The sequence below is a fragment of the Cricetulus griseus genome, chromosome 7, assembly GCF_003668045.3.
Source record: "Cricetulus griseus strain 17A/GY chromosome 7, alternate assembly CriGri-PICRH-1.0, whole genome shotgun sequence".
NCBI lineage: Eukaryota > Metazoa > Chordata > Mammalia > Rodentia > Cricetidae > Cricetulus > Cricetulus griseus.
Window position 1 is genome coordinate 2977422 of NC_048600.1, and position 20531 is coordinate 2997952.

At 39.5% G+C, this 20531-nt stretch overlaps 2 protein-coding genes and 1 long non-coding RNA gene across 15 annotated transcripts in view; 2 read left to right on the forward strand and 1 right to left on the reverse strand.

Annotated features, from left to right (window-relative positions):
* Nucleotides 1-4036, forward strand: part of Ccdc18 (coiled-coil domain containing 18) — a 94819-nt gene extending 90783 nt beyond the window's left edge. For 8 of the 11 annotated variants that reach the window (XM_027425934.2, XM_027425939.2, XM_027425940.2 and 5 more), the window contains one exon: nt 1991-2130. In XM_027425934.2, the coding sequence (XP_027281735.1) occupies nt 1991-2005 (15 nt within the window). In that variant the 3' untranslated portion in view covers nt 2006-2130. Of the gene's footprint in view, nt 1-1990 lie in introns of all 11 variants that reach the window. The other 3 variants (XM_027425941.2, XM_035447242.1, XM_027425944.2) reach the window with 3 other exon arrangements.
* LOC103159852 lies at nt 246-9644 on the reverse strand. Of its 3 annotated transcripts, XR_004770678.1 has the most exons (4): nt 9383-9644; nt 8720-8787; nt 6885-6974; nt 246-348 (listed from the first exon to the last, which is right to left on the reverse strand). It is a non-coding gene; the product is annotated as an uncharacterized LOC103159852 (long non-coding RNA). The 3 variants fall into 3 exon arrangements; XR_004770679.1 differs by lacking the exon at nt 8720-8787; XR_004770677.1 differs by having other exon boundaries at nt 8720-9644.
* Nucleotides 9645-9786: 142 nt separating this feature from the next.
* On the forward strand, nt 9787-19763 carry Dr1 (down-regulator of transcription 1). The gene is made up of 3 exons (XM_027425949.2): nt 9787-10570; nt 15618-15781; nt 17824-19763. Exons 1-3 carry the CDS (start codon nt 10351-10353, stop codon nt 17968-17970), a joined length of 531 nt encoding a protein of 176 aa, XP_027281750.1. The 5' UTR covers nt 9787-10350; the 3' UTR covers nt 17971-19763.
* Nucleotides 19764-20531: the final 768 nt, after the last annotated feature.

Sequence of the window (20531 nt, forward strand, 5' to 3'; positions counted from 1 at the left end):
ATTCAAACTGGTACACGAGAAGTATTTAGAAAGTATTAGCTTTTTTTGTGTTGCAGCCCAAATACCAGTTTTTCTATGGTTAGCAATCTGTGTTTCCTATGTTGGAAATCCAATTCACAATAAAGCCTCAACACAGGAACATTAAGTCAGATTCCTGAGTCTGACAAAAGATCAACTAAAAAAAAAAAATGCACATATGAAACTAAAAAAAAAATGCACATATGAAAAATGCATCTGAACACAGATTCATGAGAACTCCTGTTCTGGGATTGGAAGTTTATTTCACAGCATCTATGTCAGGTAGCTCACAACTTCAGGGAATCTGATGGCCTTCTGCCTCTGCAGGCTCTGCAAAACAAGCAGAAAACCCTCCTGTTCTGATTGGACATGGTTACACAATCCCATTAGTTGAGCAGACTGAGGCAAGAAGAGCACAAGAAGAGCCTAACTGTGCCAGCACCAAAAAAAAAAAAAAAAAAAAAAGGAAACGAATAAAAAAACAAGCTTCCTACTCTGTGCTAATATATTATGATTTAATAAAGATTGCCTGGGCCGGGCGTTGGTGATGCACGCCTTTAAACCCAGCACTCGGGAGGCAGAGGCAGGCGGATCTCTGTGAGTTCGAGGCCAGCCTGGTCTACAGAGCAAGTGCCAGGATAGGCTCCAAAGCTACACAGAGAAACCCTGTCTCGAACCCCCCCCCCCAAAAAAAAAGATTGCCTGAAATATCCAAATGCAAAACTAGCCACACTAGTTAGCTATGGAAGCTAGGCAGTGGTAGCACACACCTTTAATCCTAGGATTCAGGATGGGTCTCTGAGTTCAAAGCTACCCAAGGCTACACGAGAGTGAATCAATCTAAAAGATTAACAAAGCTGGCTCCTTTAATCCCAGTCATAGAAAGGTATATAAAAGACAGGAGCCCAGTGTTGCAGGCTGCATTCTGAGATTCAGCCTCTAGCCACGTTGAGGAGAGGCAGCAGTCTGAGACTTGGAGGAGAGCTTGTGGAGAAAGGATTGACCCTTTCAGTCTAAGGAAGAGGTAAGAGCTAGTGGCTGACTGCTTTGCTTATCTGACACTCAGCTTGAACACCAACATCAGACTCTGGGGTTTTTATTATTCCTGCTACACCACTCTTAGTTTTGTTTTGGACCAGAGCAAAGGCAATTTATTAAGAACTCCATTAGGAACTTACATTACTCGTATCTATCCTATTTCCAAAAGGGGTAGTAAATAGTTCACAGAATTTGATTATGAGAAATGACAAAATCAGCTAAAATGAAAACAAAGATAGGAAATAAGATGAAGCAAAAGATGAAGGAAATATATAGGAACATAATATTTTTCAACTCAAGATATGATCAAGGCATAATAAGAGTTTTAAAAGTTTAAGAGTTTTAAAAAAATAGTAAGTCTTCATGTCTTTTCTATGCTGTGTTGCTTTACCTGCAAACATTTCTCTTTATCTTTGCTTCATTTTTCCACGTTCATATAACCAGCTTGCCTAGTTTAAGCCATAAATGAGATGTTGATGTTCTAGATTTGCTTTATCTTTGATTATGTGTGTGTCTTCATGTGGCTTTATGCACAGGTGAGTACATGTGCCTTTACAGTCTAGAAGAAAACATAGGATTCCCTGGACGTGGGGTTACAGGTCCTTGTGACAGACCTGAGTGCTGGGAATCAAACCTGGAACTCCTGAAATAGCAAGGGCTTTCAACTGCTGAGCCATCTCTCCAGCCCCTGCACCTAATTTTTTCAAGTTTCAAGTTGGAGCATAAAACCTGGTTTAACCTCAAGCTCCTAAATTAGCATTAACAGAATTATGTGCTTTTTTATAATATGTGATATACTCACATTTTCTGATTTTTTTCAATTGATTAATATTTCTCGCTTTATCTTTAAATTATGTGCTTGAATGTTATGGAAGAATTTAATGCTAAGTCATTATGACTTTAATATTCATGATATCAATCTTTTGCATTCTAGGAAGGAAAATTGTAATTAAAAGAAGATTTCTGTGTCATGAAAACTGGAATTGTTGGTACTGTGCTGTTTATTACATGTAGTGCATATTTCATAGAAGCTGTTATTGTTTTTTAATAAATTTTATATTTTAATATTTTAAAGAAAGTTTTCTAAAATATAATTATATTTTTAAGTGAAAATTAATTTATTATTTTTGGTGAAAATTGCTGGTTTCCTTGTCTTTTTGTCTTTTACATAAAGATAGGCTAAAATACCTAATAAGTAAATTCAGCATTTGCATTTTTAGTCATGCTACTCTATTGTCTCCTATTTGTAATATTTACTTTTTAAATTAATAATATGAATTATTCTATGATAAGTTCTTAAGACTTGTTGGGTGTTCCATGTTTATCAGGAACTTTATATTTAATCATCAAAACAGCCCTATGAAGTAGATATGTTCTTTTTTCTGTTGCTGTTTTAAGTAGAATTATTTAACATGGTAGAATTATATGTTCTAAAGAAAGTCATTGTAAGTATTAAGAGGTGGTTTTGGGTTACTGACTCCATTTATACATGGTTAGCACTAAGAATTAAACATTGAAGCCCTTAATATGTTATTAGTCACAATGTGGGTGCTGGGAGGCAAACCCAGACTCTCTGGAAGAGGAGCCAGTGCTTTAGCCATGGAGCTATCTCTCCAGCTGTCATTAGTATATCAGTAGTACATTCTGAATAACACCAAGTCAGAGTCTAGAACCAAAAAGTATATTTGAAAGTTTAAAACACCCAATATGAGAGAAACAAAAGTAATAACTGGCAGTGACAGAAAGATTAGTTGACTAAAGACAACTGAATAACAAGAAAAAAATGATAGGATAAATATGAATAGAACACACAGAATATGTGGAGAGCATTAAGGTTAAGAAGAGAAAGGGGATAGAAAAAGTATTTATAGTTATAGCTGAAAATACCTCAAGTTTAGTGAAGATAAATTAGAACCTGTAGACCTAAATTCAGTAAAGCCTAAGTAGGATGCACACTCTCTCTCTCTCCTACTAAGTCATTTAGTAGTGAAATCTCAAAAACCAAGAATATAAGGCATATCTTAAAACAGGTTTTAAAAAGTCTTATGTAGGAAGATAGCAATCCAAAAGGAGGCTGATTTCTAATTATTCATTATAAACAATTTGACTGTTTTTCCTTTGACAGAGACTGACCATGTATTATTATGTAGCCCTTGCTGGCCTGGGACTTCAGACCCAGGTTGAATTTGAACTCACAGAAACTCACCTGCCCTTGCCTATGGAGTGCTAGGATTAAAGGCATGTGCCACCATGCCAGGCAATTTGACATATTTTAAATATAAAAACACTAATATGATGACAGTAAATAGAATTTATATTTTTAAAAATCCTATCAAACAGTAGGCATAAGAAAACTTAAGAGTTATGTTAATATTAGACAAAGTGGGCATCAAAATGAAGATATTCTCTTAAATGTATATACCTCAAATGCCAGACTTCACACTTAACAGAATTGAAAGGGAGTAGGGAAGAAGGGAGGATCCATACCCATAGTAGGAAAATCTAACCTCTACTTTTTAGTAATTGAAAGAATAAAAGACCAAAAATAAAAGTAAATACATAGGAGATTTTAACAGCAACTTGTCTTTAACATTTAGAGAATACTACTTCTAACTGGATAATGAATGCTTGGGTGCAACAGGGGATTGTAACCATGTGTTGGGCCATAATTTAAATCATAATAAAAATTTAAAAGTTGACACCATTTTACGAAGTGTTTTCTGAATACAAAGTAACTAAAGTACACACTAGTAATAACATGTCTATAAAATCTTCAATTATTAAACAGTTCTGCTATGTATGTGTACTCTCCTCACACACAGGAAGAAATCTTGTATTTGCAATTGATTGCTAATAAAGATACAACAGCTAAATTTGTGAAATGGAGCTCAAATTGTAGTTGTCTACTACTACAAAAATAAATTTATAGCTGTAATGCTTTTACTAGGTTTTTAAAAATTTATAACCAGTGATCTAAGTTTCTACTTTTTTTTTTTTTTTTTTTTTTTTTTGGTTTTCCGAGACAGGGTTTCTCTGTGGCTTTGGAGGCTGTCCTGGAACTAGCTCTTTTGGTCTCGAACTCTCAGAGAGATCCCGCCTGCCTCTACCTCCTGAGTGCTGGGATCCAAGGTGTGCGCCACCACCACCTGGCAGTTTCTACTTTTTAAAAAATTTATTGAACTTTGTTTTATGTGCACTGGTGTGAAAGTATCAGATCCCCTAACTGGAGTTATAGGCAGTTGTAAGTTTCCATGTCATTGCTGGGAACTGAACCAGAATCCCCTGGAAGAGCAGCCAATACTCTTAACCTCTGAGCCATCTCTCCAGCCCCCTAAGTTTCTACCTTAAGAAACTAGCAAATCAAGGCAAATTAAATCTAAAACCAACTCAAGGAAAGGGCAAATGAAGAAATAATCGAAGTTAGTAATAAAGAAAATTAATAGCTAAAAGTCAATTCACTAAATATATCAATAAAATGGATAAGACACTAGCAAGGCTAATCAAGAAATAGATAATACAAATGACCGATATTAAAATGGAAGATATATCAGTATGGATCCTCTCAACATTAATTTATGGAATATTAGGCACACGTTTTACGCCATTAATTTGGCATATTAGATGAAATGGAATTGGAAATCATCTAGCTGTTAGGTTTTTATATGTAAAATAAATTATAATTAGAATAAAGAATTTCTATAAAGAATTCTTCAGGCCCAGGTAATTTTGCTATATTAATAAAGGCTAGAAAACATGTAAAGAAGAAACTATTTTAAAGAAACTTTTCAAAAACTAAAGGAGGAAAAAACCTACAATTTCTTTTAGGGGTCAATATAGTCATCAGCTGGTATCAAATGGGAACATTACATGAAAAGAAGAGATCCATATGAATATAGACACAGGGCTCCACACTAAATCCCTGAGACCAAATTTGGCCTGTCTCTGATTTGCAAATAAAATGTGTTTATATTGAAATATTGTCTGTGGCTGGTTTTGTACCATATAGTTTATTAAATAGTGGGGGTAAAGATGGTATTGACAATGTTTAAACTGCTTTTAAAATTATAAATTTACAAAATTAATAGGACCAAAAATAGAGTCCTTGACTATATATATGGGGCCTCTGGCAGTGGAACCAGTATTTATCCCTAGTGCATGGACTTTGGAAGCCCATTCCCTATGGAGGATACTTTCTCAACCTAGATACACAGGGGAGGGCCTAGGCCCTGCCCCAAATGATGTGACAGACTTTACTGATCCCACATAGGCTGCCTCACCCTCCCTGGAGAATGGATGTGGGGGTGGCATGGAAGGTTCATGGGGGGCATGGGAGGATGGGATGGGGAGGGAACTGGGATTGACATGTAAAATAAGATTTTTTTTAATTTTAAGAAAAAAGATTTTATATCCATATTTATATGTATAACTAATACCTATTCATATATGAGTACCACATATATATGTATATATTTTATATATTTACATATTTATGGGGGGTGTTTAACACAGACTCAAACTATTGCCTACGCTGCCATGGGACTCACTATACAACTCACCAGGCTGGCCTTGAACTCATGACACATGACAGGAGTTCTATTTCAGCCCACAAGTAGTGAGATTATAGACATACGCCACTACACTTGGCTATTTGATTTTCTTTGAGATTTTATTTCTTTATTTTATGAGTATGAGTGTTTGCCTGAATGTCTGTCTGTACCTCATGCACGCGATGCTGGTGGAGTCCAGAATCCGGCAGATGCCCTGGGACTAGAGGTGCAGATGACTGTGACCTGCCACATGGGTACTGGGGAATTGAACCCGGGTGTTCTGGAAGAGCAGCCACTCAACTCATCTCTCAGCCACTTGATTCTCTTTTTCCTTTCCCTCCCTTCTTCCCTTCTCTCCCTTTCCTCTCTCCCTCCCTTCCTCTCTGTGTGGTACAGGGAACCAAATCCAGAGCCTTATACATGCTAATCAAGGAACATACGTACCATTGACCTATATCCCTAGCCCAATTTAATTGATTATTACAAGGTACCAAAGTCATTCAGTATTGAAAGTCTTTAACAAATAATGATGGTACTAGTGCAAAACAAACAAAGCAGTATTGACAGCATATTATATATAGAAACTAGGTTGAGGGCTGGGAGATGGCTTAGAAGTATGAGAACTTAACTATAAATCCCCAACTGTTGTAAGCTCAGCATATCTATGGGGCGGTAGTTGGCATAAACGAGAAAATTCTCAGAAGTTCACCAGCTAGCCTAATATATGTAGCAGAAAACCAACACCAACAGCTACACCCAAGATTGTTCTCAGACTACCATGCACTTGTTGTGGTACATATGTGCCTGCACTCACTTACATATCACACACATATACACATCACACACATCCACACCCATGCACACTACATCAAAATGGATTATGGACATTAATACAAACATTAAAACCATAAAGCTAGAAGAGAAGTAGAATAACTTCATAACCTTGTGTTAGGTAAATTTCTTAGGGCCCAGAAAGCACCAATTATGGAAGAAAAACTTAATGAACTGTACTTCATCAAAATTCATAACTGCTCATCATTTCTCACCATTGAGAAAAAGAAAAGGCAAATGGCAAAATGAATGCCATCAGTATACATAACATAGAAGTGACGTAACAAGATTAAGAATTCTCTATATAACTCAATAAAAGACGGACACCCAAAGTTAAAATAGGCATAAACATGTGAACAGATATATACTTTCTGTTTTTAGGCTAAGATTAGTTGAATTGTTAGAAATTGGTGGTACAATTTTGTGTTAGGCCATTTCACTGAATTTTACCTAGTTTTGGTGTATAAGACAGTTTTATCTTTTAGGCCAAAATGCAGATTTTCTTTCTTAGCCTGGAAGGAATCCACAGGTTTCCATCCTCTGTAGAAACAAAAGCAGAACCTCTTTTCCAAAGCAACAAACCCTAGAGCTAGCCAGTAAGAAACCTAAGTAAGACATTGGTCAAACAATTATAGATACTAAGTTTCTGAATGTTTTTTTTATAAACTGTTGCAGGGACCCACTGGGCAGAGAAGTCTGTATCTACAGACCAGACAGTCCAAGTGATAAGCCACCATTTCTGACTCCTACTAGTTTGTTCTGCCAACAGTATTTCTCTGTGACATCTCTCCCTATGACTTCATTTACAGTAGACCTTTAGTTGTGAAAAGTCTTTACTGACATATTTGTACTTCTTTTCCATCCTTAAAGGTCTTTGTGCACATTCAAAGTTTAAAATAATTTCAGACCTGGGATTTAGCCAGGCAGTGGTGCCCGCCTTTAATCCCAGCACTCCGGGGGCAGAGGCAGGCAGATCTCTTTAGTTTGAGACCAAAGTGGTCACACAGAGTGAGTTTCATGACAGCCAAGTCTACACAGAAACCCTGTCTCAACAAAACAAGCAAACCAACCAACTGGAGTTGAAGGTCTAAACGACGGTGGCTTCGTACTCACCTCTCTAGAGATGGCTTCCATGTTCCCACTCTTTTTGTTTGTTTGTTTTTTGTTTTGTTTTGGTTTGGTTTGGTTTTTCGAGACAGGGTTTCTCTGTATAGCTTTGGAGACTATCCTGTATCCTGGCACTCTCTCTGGAGACCAGGCTGGTCTTGAACTCACAGAGATCCACCTGCCTCTGCCTCCCAAGTGCTGGGATTAAAGGTGTGCCCCACCAATGCCCGGCTCCATGTTCCCACTCTTACTTTAGATTATATTTCTTCATCTAAAGCTCCCTCTCCTCATAGCTACCATTTTTCTCATTTAGTTATGCCTCATTCTCTGATCTTGCTTTGAATTTAATACACAGATTAACCCTGTAAACTCTGATCTCAAATGCTGATTTCTTCCTCCCCACCTTTTACTTATACTACCACAGAATCTGTAGTATTTTGTGTGTGTGTGTGTGTGTGTGTGTGTGTGGTTGTTTTGTTTTGTTTTGTTTTTCGAGACAGGGTTTCTCTGTGGCTTTGGAGGCTGTCCTGGGACTAGCTCTTGTAGACCAGGCTGGTCTTGAACTCACAGACATCTGGCTGCCTCTGCCTCCGGCGTGTGGGGATTAAAAGAGTGCACCACCAACGACTGGTTGATTCTGTAGTAATGAACCATTACTGGAATAACAATTTAGCAGTGCTCTGTTGATCTACACCACACAACTCTAAAAAGCATAAATGTTATTTGAAAAAGAAAATTTTTTTTCAGAAACAAAATTTGGATGTGACAACTCTGGTGATAATTTTTGGTAGGTAGCTTTTTCAGACTGATAAACTAAGGCCCAAATAAATGTAGACAATATAATAAATCTTTTAAACAAATAGTAAACTAACACTTTATAAAGATGATATATCTGAACCAAGTTTCACTTACTTTGAAGAAAAAAATTTACACTTTATATCAAATATTAAACTGCTCATCAGGAATCTACCCTTCCTCCCTCAGCATCCAGGGGGAGCAGAAAGGATATGTGATAGGTAGGGATTTAGTTGGGGGGGGGTTGGTAGGGGAGGACGGGAGGGAGATGGGAACTGGGATTGTCCTGTAAAACAATCTTGTTTCTAATTCAAATAAAAAAAAATTACATATCCTTCCTGGAAAGCATTTTGGAGACAATGTTGAATGAAAACATTACTCACGGCTGGTTGGTGTTCAAGCTATATCTAATAGTGTGGGTAGAAGAAGGTGGTTGACAGTGATAAGTCTCCTGGAAACCAAATACCTTAAGAAAATACTGTAAACATCCCACTTGCCAATCTATCAACAAAGAATAAGATGACCTAAATTGCACCCATGGATTTTAAGGGGCTTAGCCCTTTTAAAAATTACAACGTTCCACTTTTCATTAATATGAGTTTTTCATTTTATGGTTTTTCGAGACAAGGTTTCTCTGTGTGACAGCCCTGGCTCTCCTGGAATTTTGTAGACCAGGCTGGCCTTGAACTCACAGAGATCCGCCTGCTGCTGCCTCCCAAGTGCTGGGTTTAAAGGCGTGTGTCACTATGCCCGGCTGGAGTTTTATTATATTTATTATAATATCTATATCTATATATTTAGTAACACAATCTTTTTTTAAGTAATGTAATTTCTGTGATGAATCTGGCACTAGTTATTAATAACCACCCTGGAAGGAAACAAATATCGGAGTTGCTTGAGATAATCCAATTTTGTTTTTCTCTTCCTTCCAAAAGTCGGCCAAACATTTTTCAGCACATTGGGTCTGACTATCGGTTTCTAGACTAGGCAGAGCCACTTGTTTGAAGGTTTCATTTTTCCCATAAACGAGGACAGGGAGCTCTAACCTGGCCGCGGTTAGCTAGTACAGAAGCCTTTCCTGCAGCCACACACGGGGCCTCGCTCCCCAGGTCGCATCCAGAGCCCACGCTAGCCTCCCTTCTCTCGGCGCCCTCATCCTGACAGCTAAGGAAGTAGGAAAAGGAAGTTCTTCGTAACGGCCGGGGCTGCTCCGCCACGTGGCCTCCGCCGAGGAGCGAGCTCCCCTAGGGCCCACCTGAGGAAACGCCGGCCGGGACAGACCGCGGGGCGTGCGCAGCGACAGGCGGAAGGAAGCGGCGGGCCGCTAGGACCCGCGGTTCCTGCCCGCCGCGGTGCGGGGGCAGGGAGGGGAGTACACACGGAAACGGGTCAGGAGTGAGGGTGGGACCCGGGGAGCGCGACTTCCGGTGGCGCAGAGCGTGCTGGGACCGCTTGCGGCCAGCCTCCCTCACCGGCCTGTATCGAGACCACCGTTAGCGCCGCTGGGGCTTCCTCGGCCCGCTCCGGCCCAGGCGGTCGCGCCCGCCGTTGCCGCGACTCGGGCGGCTTCCGGCGCCGTCCGCTCTCGTCCCGGGCCGCCGGCGCTCCCAGCCGCGGCCTCGGCAGACATGTTGTGAGGCGGGCGCGGGCGGGGGCCCGGAGGATGGTTCGGCCGAGGCGGCGGCAACCGCTGCTGGTGGCGGCGGCCGCGGGGGCTCCGGCTCTGTAGGGCCGGGCCTGCTGGGTGTCGTGTGAGCCGCCCCGTCGGACCCCAGCGTCGGTCCCGAGGCCCCACGGAGGGTGGCTCTCCGTCCAGCCCCGGGCGCCCTGACCTGTCGCGCAGGCTCGCACTGAGGCACGCGCGCCGTGGGCATTCCCGGCCCTGCGACCCGTCCTTCCTCGTTTCCACGCCCTCTCTCCCGAGCTCCCCGACCCCGACACCCCTCCCGGAGCCGCAGCCTTCCAGAGTCGAGGAGTTTTAAAAAGTTGGGGCTCGAAAAGCCAGGAAGGTACGATGGCTTCCTCGTCTGGCAACGACGATGACCTCACTATCCCCAGAGCTGCTATAAATAAGATGATCAAAGAGACTCTCCCTAACGTCCGGGTGGCCAACGACGCCCGAGAACTGGTCGTGAACTGCTGCACTGAATTCATTCACCTTATATCCTCGGAAGCCAACGAGATTTGCAACAAGTCGGAAAAGAAAACGATTTCGCCGGAGCACGTCATACAAGGTAAACCATTGGTGTGGGGCTCGGCTTGAGCGAAGGTCCCAGGCAACAACTTCGCTAACAGTAGGTAGCCACTTGGCGTCACAGAGCCCTTATTCCATTTCACGAGTAAGTACTGTTAATGGAAAAGTCACAAATGGCACAGAGACAGCTTGTCACCTTAAGAAAATACCCGTGTGGCATTCTTGGGACACTTTTTCATCCAGCTAGTATTGCAAATGAGGAATGCAAACGTCCTCAGTACCAACTAGTGCAGGTTGTAGTAAGGTCTTAACGCAACAAGTAAAACGTGGATGGTAACAATCGAGAAAGGAAACAGAAAGTTCTCTCCCAGCAAGTTAAATTTTAGATAGACCTTCAAGCATGAGTTGAGCCAGAGAGAGAGCGCTTTTCCGCACCTGACCCTTTTTACCATAGTGGAGGGAAAGATTCATGTGGAACACAGATCAGTGGCGTCTCGTTTACCTAGCACGAACAGGTCCTGGGTTTGATTGCCAGCACTGAATTTAAAGAAATAAAAAGGAATTAAAGTTTATTGCCTTCCAAAAAGGGAGTCTAATTTTGCTTCTTAAAAAAAACATGGTAAATCCATCATCACCAGGTTACCAAAGTACTCCTGTAATAGAAAGGCAAGTGCCACATTTTTTTCTTTTTGACTCCCTCTGACTTTTGATTGTTTTGTTCTTTGAAAATGTTTGAAAGCTTGTTTTGAAAGTTTTGCAAAAGATGCCGGCACTCCCCGCCCCGCCCAGCCAGTACTGGGCCTTGAACCCAGGGCCTGACACATGCTAGTCAGCACTTCTGAAAGTTTCAGCAGTTTCTTCCTTATCTTGGAAAAAGTTTGCAGTAGGGATTTGGGAGTCTGCATTTTGATGGTTGCAGAGAAGGGGAAAAGTACTTTTAGCAATTTTGGAGGAAGTGCTCTCTGTGGCTTTTCATGCAATCTAACAGAAAGTCAAATTCAGTTTGAGACAATAACTTCTATTTTGTAATAATCTAACATTTCGTGTTTACTTCTGAAGTTAAGAAAACAAATTTAATCAAACAATGCAGGTAGTTTATCATTGCCCTTTTATAATTTAACTTTAAATTTTTTTTACTTTCAATTTCCTGTTAAGGTGAAGTGGACAGCACATCTGTCCACTTCAGATTGACCATATCCATTTTTCCACTGTCAGAATTGACAAAGATCAAATGATTAATTTTGAGCCTTTATCCTGTGCTGAAGGTAGATTTAAAGTACACCCTGCTGTGTTTAAGTTGTCTCTTAAGGCTGAATACTTATCATGCCAGAAGTCAATCCTAGTAAGGAGTAGAGCCACAAGATGTGTGTATGTACATATACACATGTATATGTATATAAATAATTGTATTACATACACGTGTACTCTGCCATTTCAGTACATTGTAGGTAACCCCTTAAAAAAGCAATGTTTGGTTTTGTTGTTTTTTGTTTTGTTTTGTTTTTGTTTTTTCAGGGTTAGAAGCAGGATGCTAACAGGATCTTACTGTGTAGGCTAGCCTAGATCTGTATGCAAGGTCCTCTTCCCTCAGTCTCTTGAACACTGAGATTATGGGCATGCTGAGATCACCATTCCCTGCTGCTTATTTGATTATTTGTGTGTATGTTAAATTTAGGGCCTTAAATATGCTAGACAAGCACTGTACTACAGAGCTGTGTTCCCAACCCACCATTTTGAATCTCGAAACTGCCCCCCCCCCCCCTTACTGGTTTGGTTTGGTTTGCTGAGTGGTAAGAAAAATGGAAGCCTGTTATCTGTTTTTATTTTTACGTTTTATATATATGATTGTTGTCCTAAATCTTTGAGAAGATTATCTAACAAATAGCTAAAATTCTTAAAGGAAAAGACATCACTTTTTAATGAAAACTGCAAAGGATTTCAGTAGGATCTGCCTAAACATTTGTTGGTACCACGAAAGTGATGATTGTTCCAAAAATCTAATAACAATCTGTCTTCTTGGGGGAAGGTTCATTTTTGTTTCCTAGGATATAGTTAGAGCTCTGATTGAATAAAAGTATAGCTGTAGCAAGTGATGTGCTAATAGTTCAACTTTGGAATATGCTAACTTCAGTTTAGTACATGACTCAGAAAGCTAACAGTGGATGGCTATTTGCTGTGATGATGGCGATCTACTGATGTTAAAAAACTGAATTGACCTGTTGGCACTTAAAATTTACCTTTTTCTTGTAGTGTTGCCATTAAGTATGTAAGAGGGGCTGGAGAGAGGACTCAGCAGTTAAGACCATTGACTGCTCTTCAGAGGACTCGGATATAATTCCCAGCACCCACATGATGGCTCATAAGTGTCTGCAACTCCAGTTCTAGGGGACCCCACACACAGGCAAAACACCCAATGCAGCCAGGTGGTGGTGGTGGCTTACGCCTTGAGGCAGGTGGATCTCTGTGAAGCCAACCTGGTCTACAGAGTTCCAGACCAGTCAGGACTACACAAAGAAACCCTGTCTCAAAAAAAAAAAATTATGTAAGAATTTCTATAGTTTTCCCCCAATTAGTATAAATTTTATGCATTTGTAATTTCATATATGTCTTAAGGATGTTTTTTTTTGTCCGGTTTTGGCTTTGGTTTTTTCGAGACAGGATTTCTCTGTATAGACTGTGCTGATCTTGAACTCGGAGATCAGCATGCCTTTGCCTCCCTAGTGCTTTTTTTTTTTAATTGAAATTTATTTATTTTATAAAATACATCAGAATTTTATTGCTTGGAGAATACAGCATATGAAATCACAAGAACATCAAAATGAAAAGTCACTAGGCTTCAAACACAGAATACATTACCAGATGCAGTAAAATATTAATTAACTTGAAGTCCCTAGTGCTTTTTAAAATAGTTTTATTTTCTTGTATGTGAATGTTTTTCTTGCCTGTGTGACTGTGCATTGCCCACCAAGGAGGGTATTGGATCCTCTAGAACTGGAGTTACAGGTGGTGGTGAAGCACCGTGTGGGTGCTGGGAATTGAACCCAGGTCCTTTGGAAGGACAGTCGGTGCTCTTAACCTGAGCTATCTTTCCAATCTCCAGATTTCCACTTTTTTTTTTGGGGGGGGGGTTTCGAGACAGGGTTTCTCTGTGTAGCTTGGAGCCTATCCTGACACTTGCTCTGGAGACCAGGCTGGCCTCGAACTCACAGAGATTCACCTGCCTCTGCCTCCCAAGTGCTGGGATTAAAGGCGTGCACCACCAACACCAGGCCAGATTTCCACTCTTAACTGTTACAAACAACAACCATTGTAACAAACTCTGGCACAAGTACTTGAACAGTACTTTGAGTAGCTTTGTTCTAAAGCCTAAACTGTAATGTATTTGGAAAGTGGATATGAAGTAACTTTTGAAATCAGAGAAACTGAGTGATTTGCAAAGAAGTTACAGAAAATAAGAATGGTACATGCTGTGTTACCTAAATAATACCAATATTTGAAATTTGCATTGTAAACTATTACATGATTGGTTGCTTTTTACAGCAGGATTTTTTGGTTTTTCGAGACAGGGTTTCTCTGTGTAGCTTTAGAGCCTATCATGGCACTCACTCTGGAGACCAGGCTGGCCTCGAACTCACAGAGATCCGCCTGCCTCTGCCTCCCGAGTGCTGGGTTTAAAGGCGTGTGCCACCAACGCCCGGCTATAAGTCTGTCAGTTTCTTAAAGAATACAAAAAAGGGCAAATATTTGGAATTTACTGGTTAATGACATAGTTTGTCCCATTACAAAAAAGTAGTCTAGGAACACATACATATTCATTAAGTTACAGAAAGATAGGATGAAAGAATAGTTAAGTTTTTCTTTCCTCCAGTATACCAACAGAGAGTGTGGTAATACACGAGTGTCCCTATGCTGAGGAGGCTGAAGTAGGTGTCTGGGCTATTGAGATTCAAGAAGAAAAAATGTGCAGGTCCCTTTAAAGTACACAAATCAGCCTTCCCAGCAGTGATGGCCTCCCTGCAGGAACATGCTTCTGGCCAAAGATTTTCATTCCTCTCTAGAAGACCAGAGGAAACAAAACAACAAAAACCAGCTGTTGCAGAGCCCCAGCGCCTACTTCACAGATATGAAATGCCCAGAGTACACCAGTCTTTCTCATGTGCTGGCTGCTCCACTGGTCTCTCTGTCAGCCTGCGGGAGGCAGAAAAGAAGGCTGACAAAAGGGGCTGTTTCAGGAAGCAGCAGCACTAAAAGCAGGTACCTCAGTTAACCTGGGTAAGGATCAGCCTAACCAATACATTTTGGGTTAAAAACAACATACAAATCTTTATTCTCCAGTTCCGTATTTGTAGGCGGGAAGAATGTCACATTTTTCACTTAAAATTCAGCAAGATAATATAGGTCAAAGTAGATTCTTGCCTCACTGGACGGGCATGAAGACCCCTGACAAGCATGACAAGCATGGCATAGTACTCCCAGAAAACTAGGAAACACTTCAGGACTGAGAATTGTCTATTTCTCTAATCTAACCAGTTTCTAGCACAATGCTAAATGCTTGGTAATATTCAGTAAGCAAGTGTGGGTCAGTGGGAGAAAACAAAAGCCTCGGGCGGTGGGCGTGGTGAACTTGCCTAACAAGCAAGAGGCTCTGGGTTCAATTTCTACTAGCATTAAAAAAAAATCATTTTAGCCGGGCGTTGGTGGCACACGCCTTTAATCCCAGCACTCGGGAGGCAGAGGAGTGGGATCTCTGAGTTCCGAGGCCAGCCTGGTCTCCAGAGTGAGTGCCAGGATAGGCTCCAAAGCTACACAGAGAAACCCTGTCTCGAAAAACAAAACAAAAAATTAAAGAGGGAAAAATTAAGGCCTGTGCCTTGAAATGTTCCATTAGCTTTCATGCTATAGATGAGCATGGGGTTGGAGAGCAAAAGTAAAACTTAAAGAATAATGGTTGATTAAAAATATCTTGTCTTAACCACCCAGTAGTTACTAAATAACTGCCTCCCAAGAGGAAACTAACACAAAAAAGTAAATGTTTCCTAAGTGAGAGAGAGCCATAGTTTTCACCTTTCACATTTTCATTTCTGTAGCACTAGAAAGTTTGGGCTTTGGCTCTTACATCAGTGAAGTAAAAGAAGTCTTACAAGAATGCAAGACAGTAGCACTAAAAAGAAGAAAGGCCAGTTCTCGTTTGGAAAACCTTGGCATTCCTGAAGAAGAATTGTTGAGACAGCAACAGGAATTATTTGCAAAAGTAAGTAATATGCTTTAAATTATTTTCATTGGAAATTGACCAAAAAGTCACTTCAGAGGATTCTTCCTCCAGCTCATTGCTTGTTACAGAGTCTAATGTTTAGAACTTGACAAGTTTGACTCTGGTTCATGTAAAAACAACCAGTTTTCTTTCTTTTCTTTTCTTTTCTTTTCTTTCCTCCTTCCCTCCCTCCCTCCCTCCCTCCCTCCCTCCCCTCCCTCCCCCCCCTCTCTCTCTCTCTTTCTTTCTTTCTTCAGAGTTTCTTTGTGTAGTCCTGGAACTCAATCTGTAGACCAGGTTGGCCTCACCTTCCTCTGCCTTCTGAGTGCTGAGGTTAAAAGGCTTGTGCCACCACCACCCAGCTGCTACTAGATTTTATTGAGTGGAATACAAGGAAAATCTGGTAACATTTTCTTTGTAGCAAGGTATCAACCTGTAAAGCTGGTTTTGAATTTAATAGGAATTGTACCACCAAGTGTCACTGCATTTGAGCCTTAAACATTAAGCACAAGATACAAGTACTGTTTAATAATAGGGGCTAGAAAGAGTTCTAGTTAAGAATGCATACTGCTCTTCCAGAGGACCTGAATTCAGTTCCCAGCACTCAACATTGGGAGGCTCCGAGAAGATCCAACACCTTTGCCCTTTGAGGGTGCCAGTACTCATATGCACCTATCCCCTACAGATCCACACACATACATAAATAAAATGACAAAATCTTAAACTAATAAAAATGTTTCCAATATTTACTGAGTTCTAACCATTTGTTAATGATATTACCAAGCAATTTGTATATATTAGCTCATTTAATTCTCTCTTGTGCTTTCATACTTTAGCAAATATACCTGTTCTTCGGAGATCTGAGTTTGGTGCCACTTGATTGTTCCTTAGACAAGTTTTCATTGTTCCACACTCTTCTTTTGTTCCCAAATTAGACTGGTGACTGCTGCTTGTAGTTGACATCACCTAGTGTCTTAGTGTCCTTTTGCTTTTTCAGTTGCTTCCTAGTGTCTTAGTGTCCTTTTGCTTTTTCAGTTGCTTGTTATCAGTTTTATGTTTGGTTAACAGTCTTTTTTCTTCTTTAAATTAGTTCTTAGAACTAATGTTAATTCTCTCTCCTGAAAACACCTTGACTCATGCAGGAAGGAGAAAATGGTATTTCAGTTTGACTTTAAATATTTATATATTAGTAAGTGAAAATTAGGAAATTCCAAATAGACTAAGTATAAAGAAAGACAATAAAATGTAAAAGTATAGCATACATTTGAGAAACATTTTATGCTCTGGGATTTCTTTTGCACCATGAGGGTATAGAATTATAATAGGAACTCAGAAGAAAATATCAGGGTAGCTGTTGTATTTGCTATTTCCTAATTGTACTGGAGACCTTTTAAGCCATAATTATGTTCATATTAAAATTATAATTGAATGGACAGAAAAGAAAAACACAGCAAGAAGAGCCAAAGAGTTACTAATGTTACCCCCCCCCAGCAATTTTTTTTTTTTTTTTTTTTTTGGTAGCCCTGGCTGTCCTCAAACTCTCTCTGTAGACCAGGTTGGCTTTGAACTCACATCTGCCTGCCTGTGCCTCCCAAGTGCTGGGACTAAAGGCATGTTCTACTGCCTGGCTCTATCAACCTTTTTTAAAAATACATATTTATTTTTATATTATGTGCATGAGTGTTTTGCCTGCATGCAAGTCTATGTAGCACATGTGTGCATTGCTTGCAGAGTCCAGAAGAGGATGTTGGAGTCCTTGGAACTGGAGTTTTAACAGATAGTGTGAGCTGCCATGTGGGTGCTAAGAATTAAACCCAGATCCTCTGAAGAGCAGCATGTGCTTTTAACTGCTGAGCCATCTCTCCAGTCCCTCTGTTTACCTTTTCAGTTTCTTCAACTGAACTAAAAATATTAAGAGTTCTTGTTTTCTAGATATGTCATAGTTAAAGAGTACTTGGAAAATATCTACATTTGATAATAAGTCTGTTAGTTACACTTAACCACAATGTGTACACTTGCTTCTTTGTGTTTTTAATTCTTAGGCTAGACAGCAGCAAGCAGAATTGGCTCAGCAGGAATGGCTTCAAATGCAGCAAGCCGCCCAACAAGCCCAGCTGGCTGCAGCCTCAGCCAGTGCATCCAATCAGGCAGGGTCTTCTCAAGACGAAGAAGATGATGACGACATCTGAAATTCACCATCTTGGCTTTTGTTTCCTCTGTAAGAAAACAGTGAAAGAAGTGCTTCTCTGTAACTGTATATGCATCTCGGTGGACTTACCATTGGTATTCTAGAGTCGTCTGCTGTTCAGGTTTCAACTACTCTGCTATACTTGTAAAACTGTCTCTTTGAACTATTGAAAATTTGAGGTTCAGTGTAAGATCAGCTTTGAATTTGTAATGGTGTTTCTGGAATCGAAGAGCAGTGTGAACCCTTTATTTGGTCAGTGAACAGTATTACAGAAAGCATCAGGTTATAAAAATACAGTGACATTTACACAGATCTCTTCATCTGTATTTGCATCTTCTCTGCCCTTTTAACTGAACTAAAACTGAGAATTTTATATTGAGATGAGGCATGGTGTGAGGCAGAATACTTTGAATCAGGTTGGTGGAAAAAGTTCAGTTCTGTATAGTACTTAAATGTTTTTGTCTTTTAAACTGAGTGTATATGCAGGCAACAATTATATATGCTCAGATAAATAAATATACTTGCTAAGAGAAAAACTCAAAGAAGACATTCAAAAACTAAGAAGGAAATGTATTCACTGGTAGTTGTATAAATTTGATGAGTTATGTTTTTGATTTTGTTACTCTTTTGTGTATCAGTAAAAACTAGTTTTATTATAGTATAATTTATCTACACTATGCCATTTCAGAGACTGGCTAATCTTGAAGATTGTCATGATTCTTACTATTTCACTCCAGTTCAGTAAAATTGTTCATAGTATTACTTGCTTCAGTCATTCATGTTTATGTCGTTTGAGTATATAGGTAGGACTTGTGAAACAGTTGCTTGGGTTCCGTTGGTTTAACTGAGGCTCATGGATATTCAGACCTTTGCTAAGGGAAATAAATGAAAGCTAATGAATATGATTGCTATGAAAGAGGGCTTTAAAAATATTATTTAACATGTAGTTTACTTATTGTTTGGTTTTAGCATAACATTTACATTTTCTTGACTAGGTGGCCTAAAGAGCCCAGTGCTAACTTTTGATATGACATCATTGTCCCCATCATCATAATTGAGTGATAGCTTTAAAAGTTTTGTGTTTGATTAAAAAGTGTCATAACTGACCAGCCCTATATGAAGTGTTAACTTGCTGTTAAAAGTGAGCAGCTTTAATTTGGCTTCAGTGACTAAAGTATGGTAGTGTTTGTGAGAGGGTTCCAATGTAATTGCAGAAATTGTGTAAATGCCACCTAAGGTAATAGGAAGTCATTAAGTTCCTGTGTCAGTTGCCAAGTCATTTAAACTTCTGTATTCACCAAGCCCCAAGAGATTCTAGCTGCCAGGATTTTAATTTTATTTGGAGAGCTAAGTAAAGTTTATAAGTATTAGATTTCTTAATATTCATATTTTGCAGTTTTAGAAAAAGGGAAATATTGTTATGCATTTATCAGATAGATATACTTCCCCAGTATAACAGAAAAGGTAGTAAAAGAGTAGTAATTTTTCTGAATGCTTTATGTTGAAGTTATTTCAAGGTATTTCATGGATATGCCCATGAAATGAAGTGTTTGGAAAAAATAGAAGGAATCTTTTTTTCTTTTTTCAAAAAGGTTAAGTACCAAAGGTAGGTAGGTAGTTTAGTCTACAAAAATAAGTTAGTCACTGTTGGCTTTTCTAATTTGTACTGTAACATTCTTTTACTTTGTTTTAAGTGTATGTTTCTCAAGTAAACAACTTAGGTATTTTTCCATACCTTTTTCTTTCTGATGCAGACTTCAGGTTAATTAATATTTTACTGCATCGGGTAATGTATTCTGTGTTTGAAGCCTAGTGACTTTTCATTTTGATGTTCTTGTGATTTCATATGCTGTATTCTCCAAGCAATAAAATTCTGATGTGTTTTATAAATTGTTTTTGTATTTAATAATTATGGGACAGTCTCTGTTACCCTTTTCGATACTTTTGACATTGATTGGTTATTTAGTATGTAGTACCCCTTTCTCATTACTGCTGTTTCAGAAAACATAGTTTACCTTCTTTTTGTAGTGTCCAGATAGAGGCACAACAGAGCACATTAAGCAGCACCTTGTTTTAGCATTTAAAAGTCAGAGTTATTTGTTTCTCTAGTCATGAGAATGGGTTAGTCTTAGGAAATAAAATCCCTACTTTTTGTTTTGTTTTGGTTTTTGGTTTTTGTGTTTTTCTTGTTTTTTCGAGACAGGGTTTCTCTGTGGCTATGGAGGCTGCCCTGGAACTAGCTTTTGTAGACCAGGCTGGTCTCAAACTCACAGAGATCCGCCTGCCTCTGCCTCCCGAGTGTGTGCGCCACCAACGCCCGGGTAAATCCCTACTTTTTGAGGTATAAAGTTACTTAATAAATATTTTCCCATCACAATACATATTTTTCCAACAGGCTGTAAAATTGTTATATTAAAAAGTACTTTTTTTTTTTTTTTTTTTTAAGACAAGATCTTGCTCTGCAGGTCTGGCTGTCCTGAGAGTGGCAATCTGCTTTCCAAGTTTCAGGGTTGTACATGTGTACCACCACATATAGCCAACAGGGAACCTATTTCTAAAACT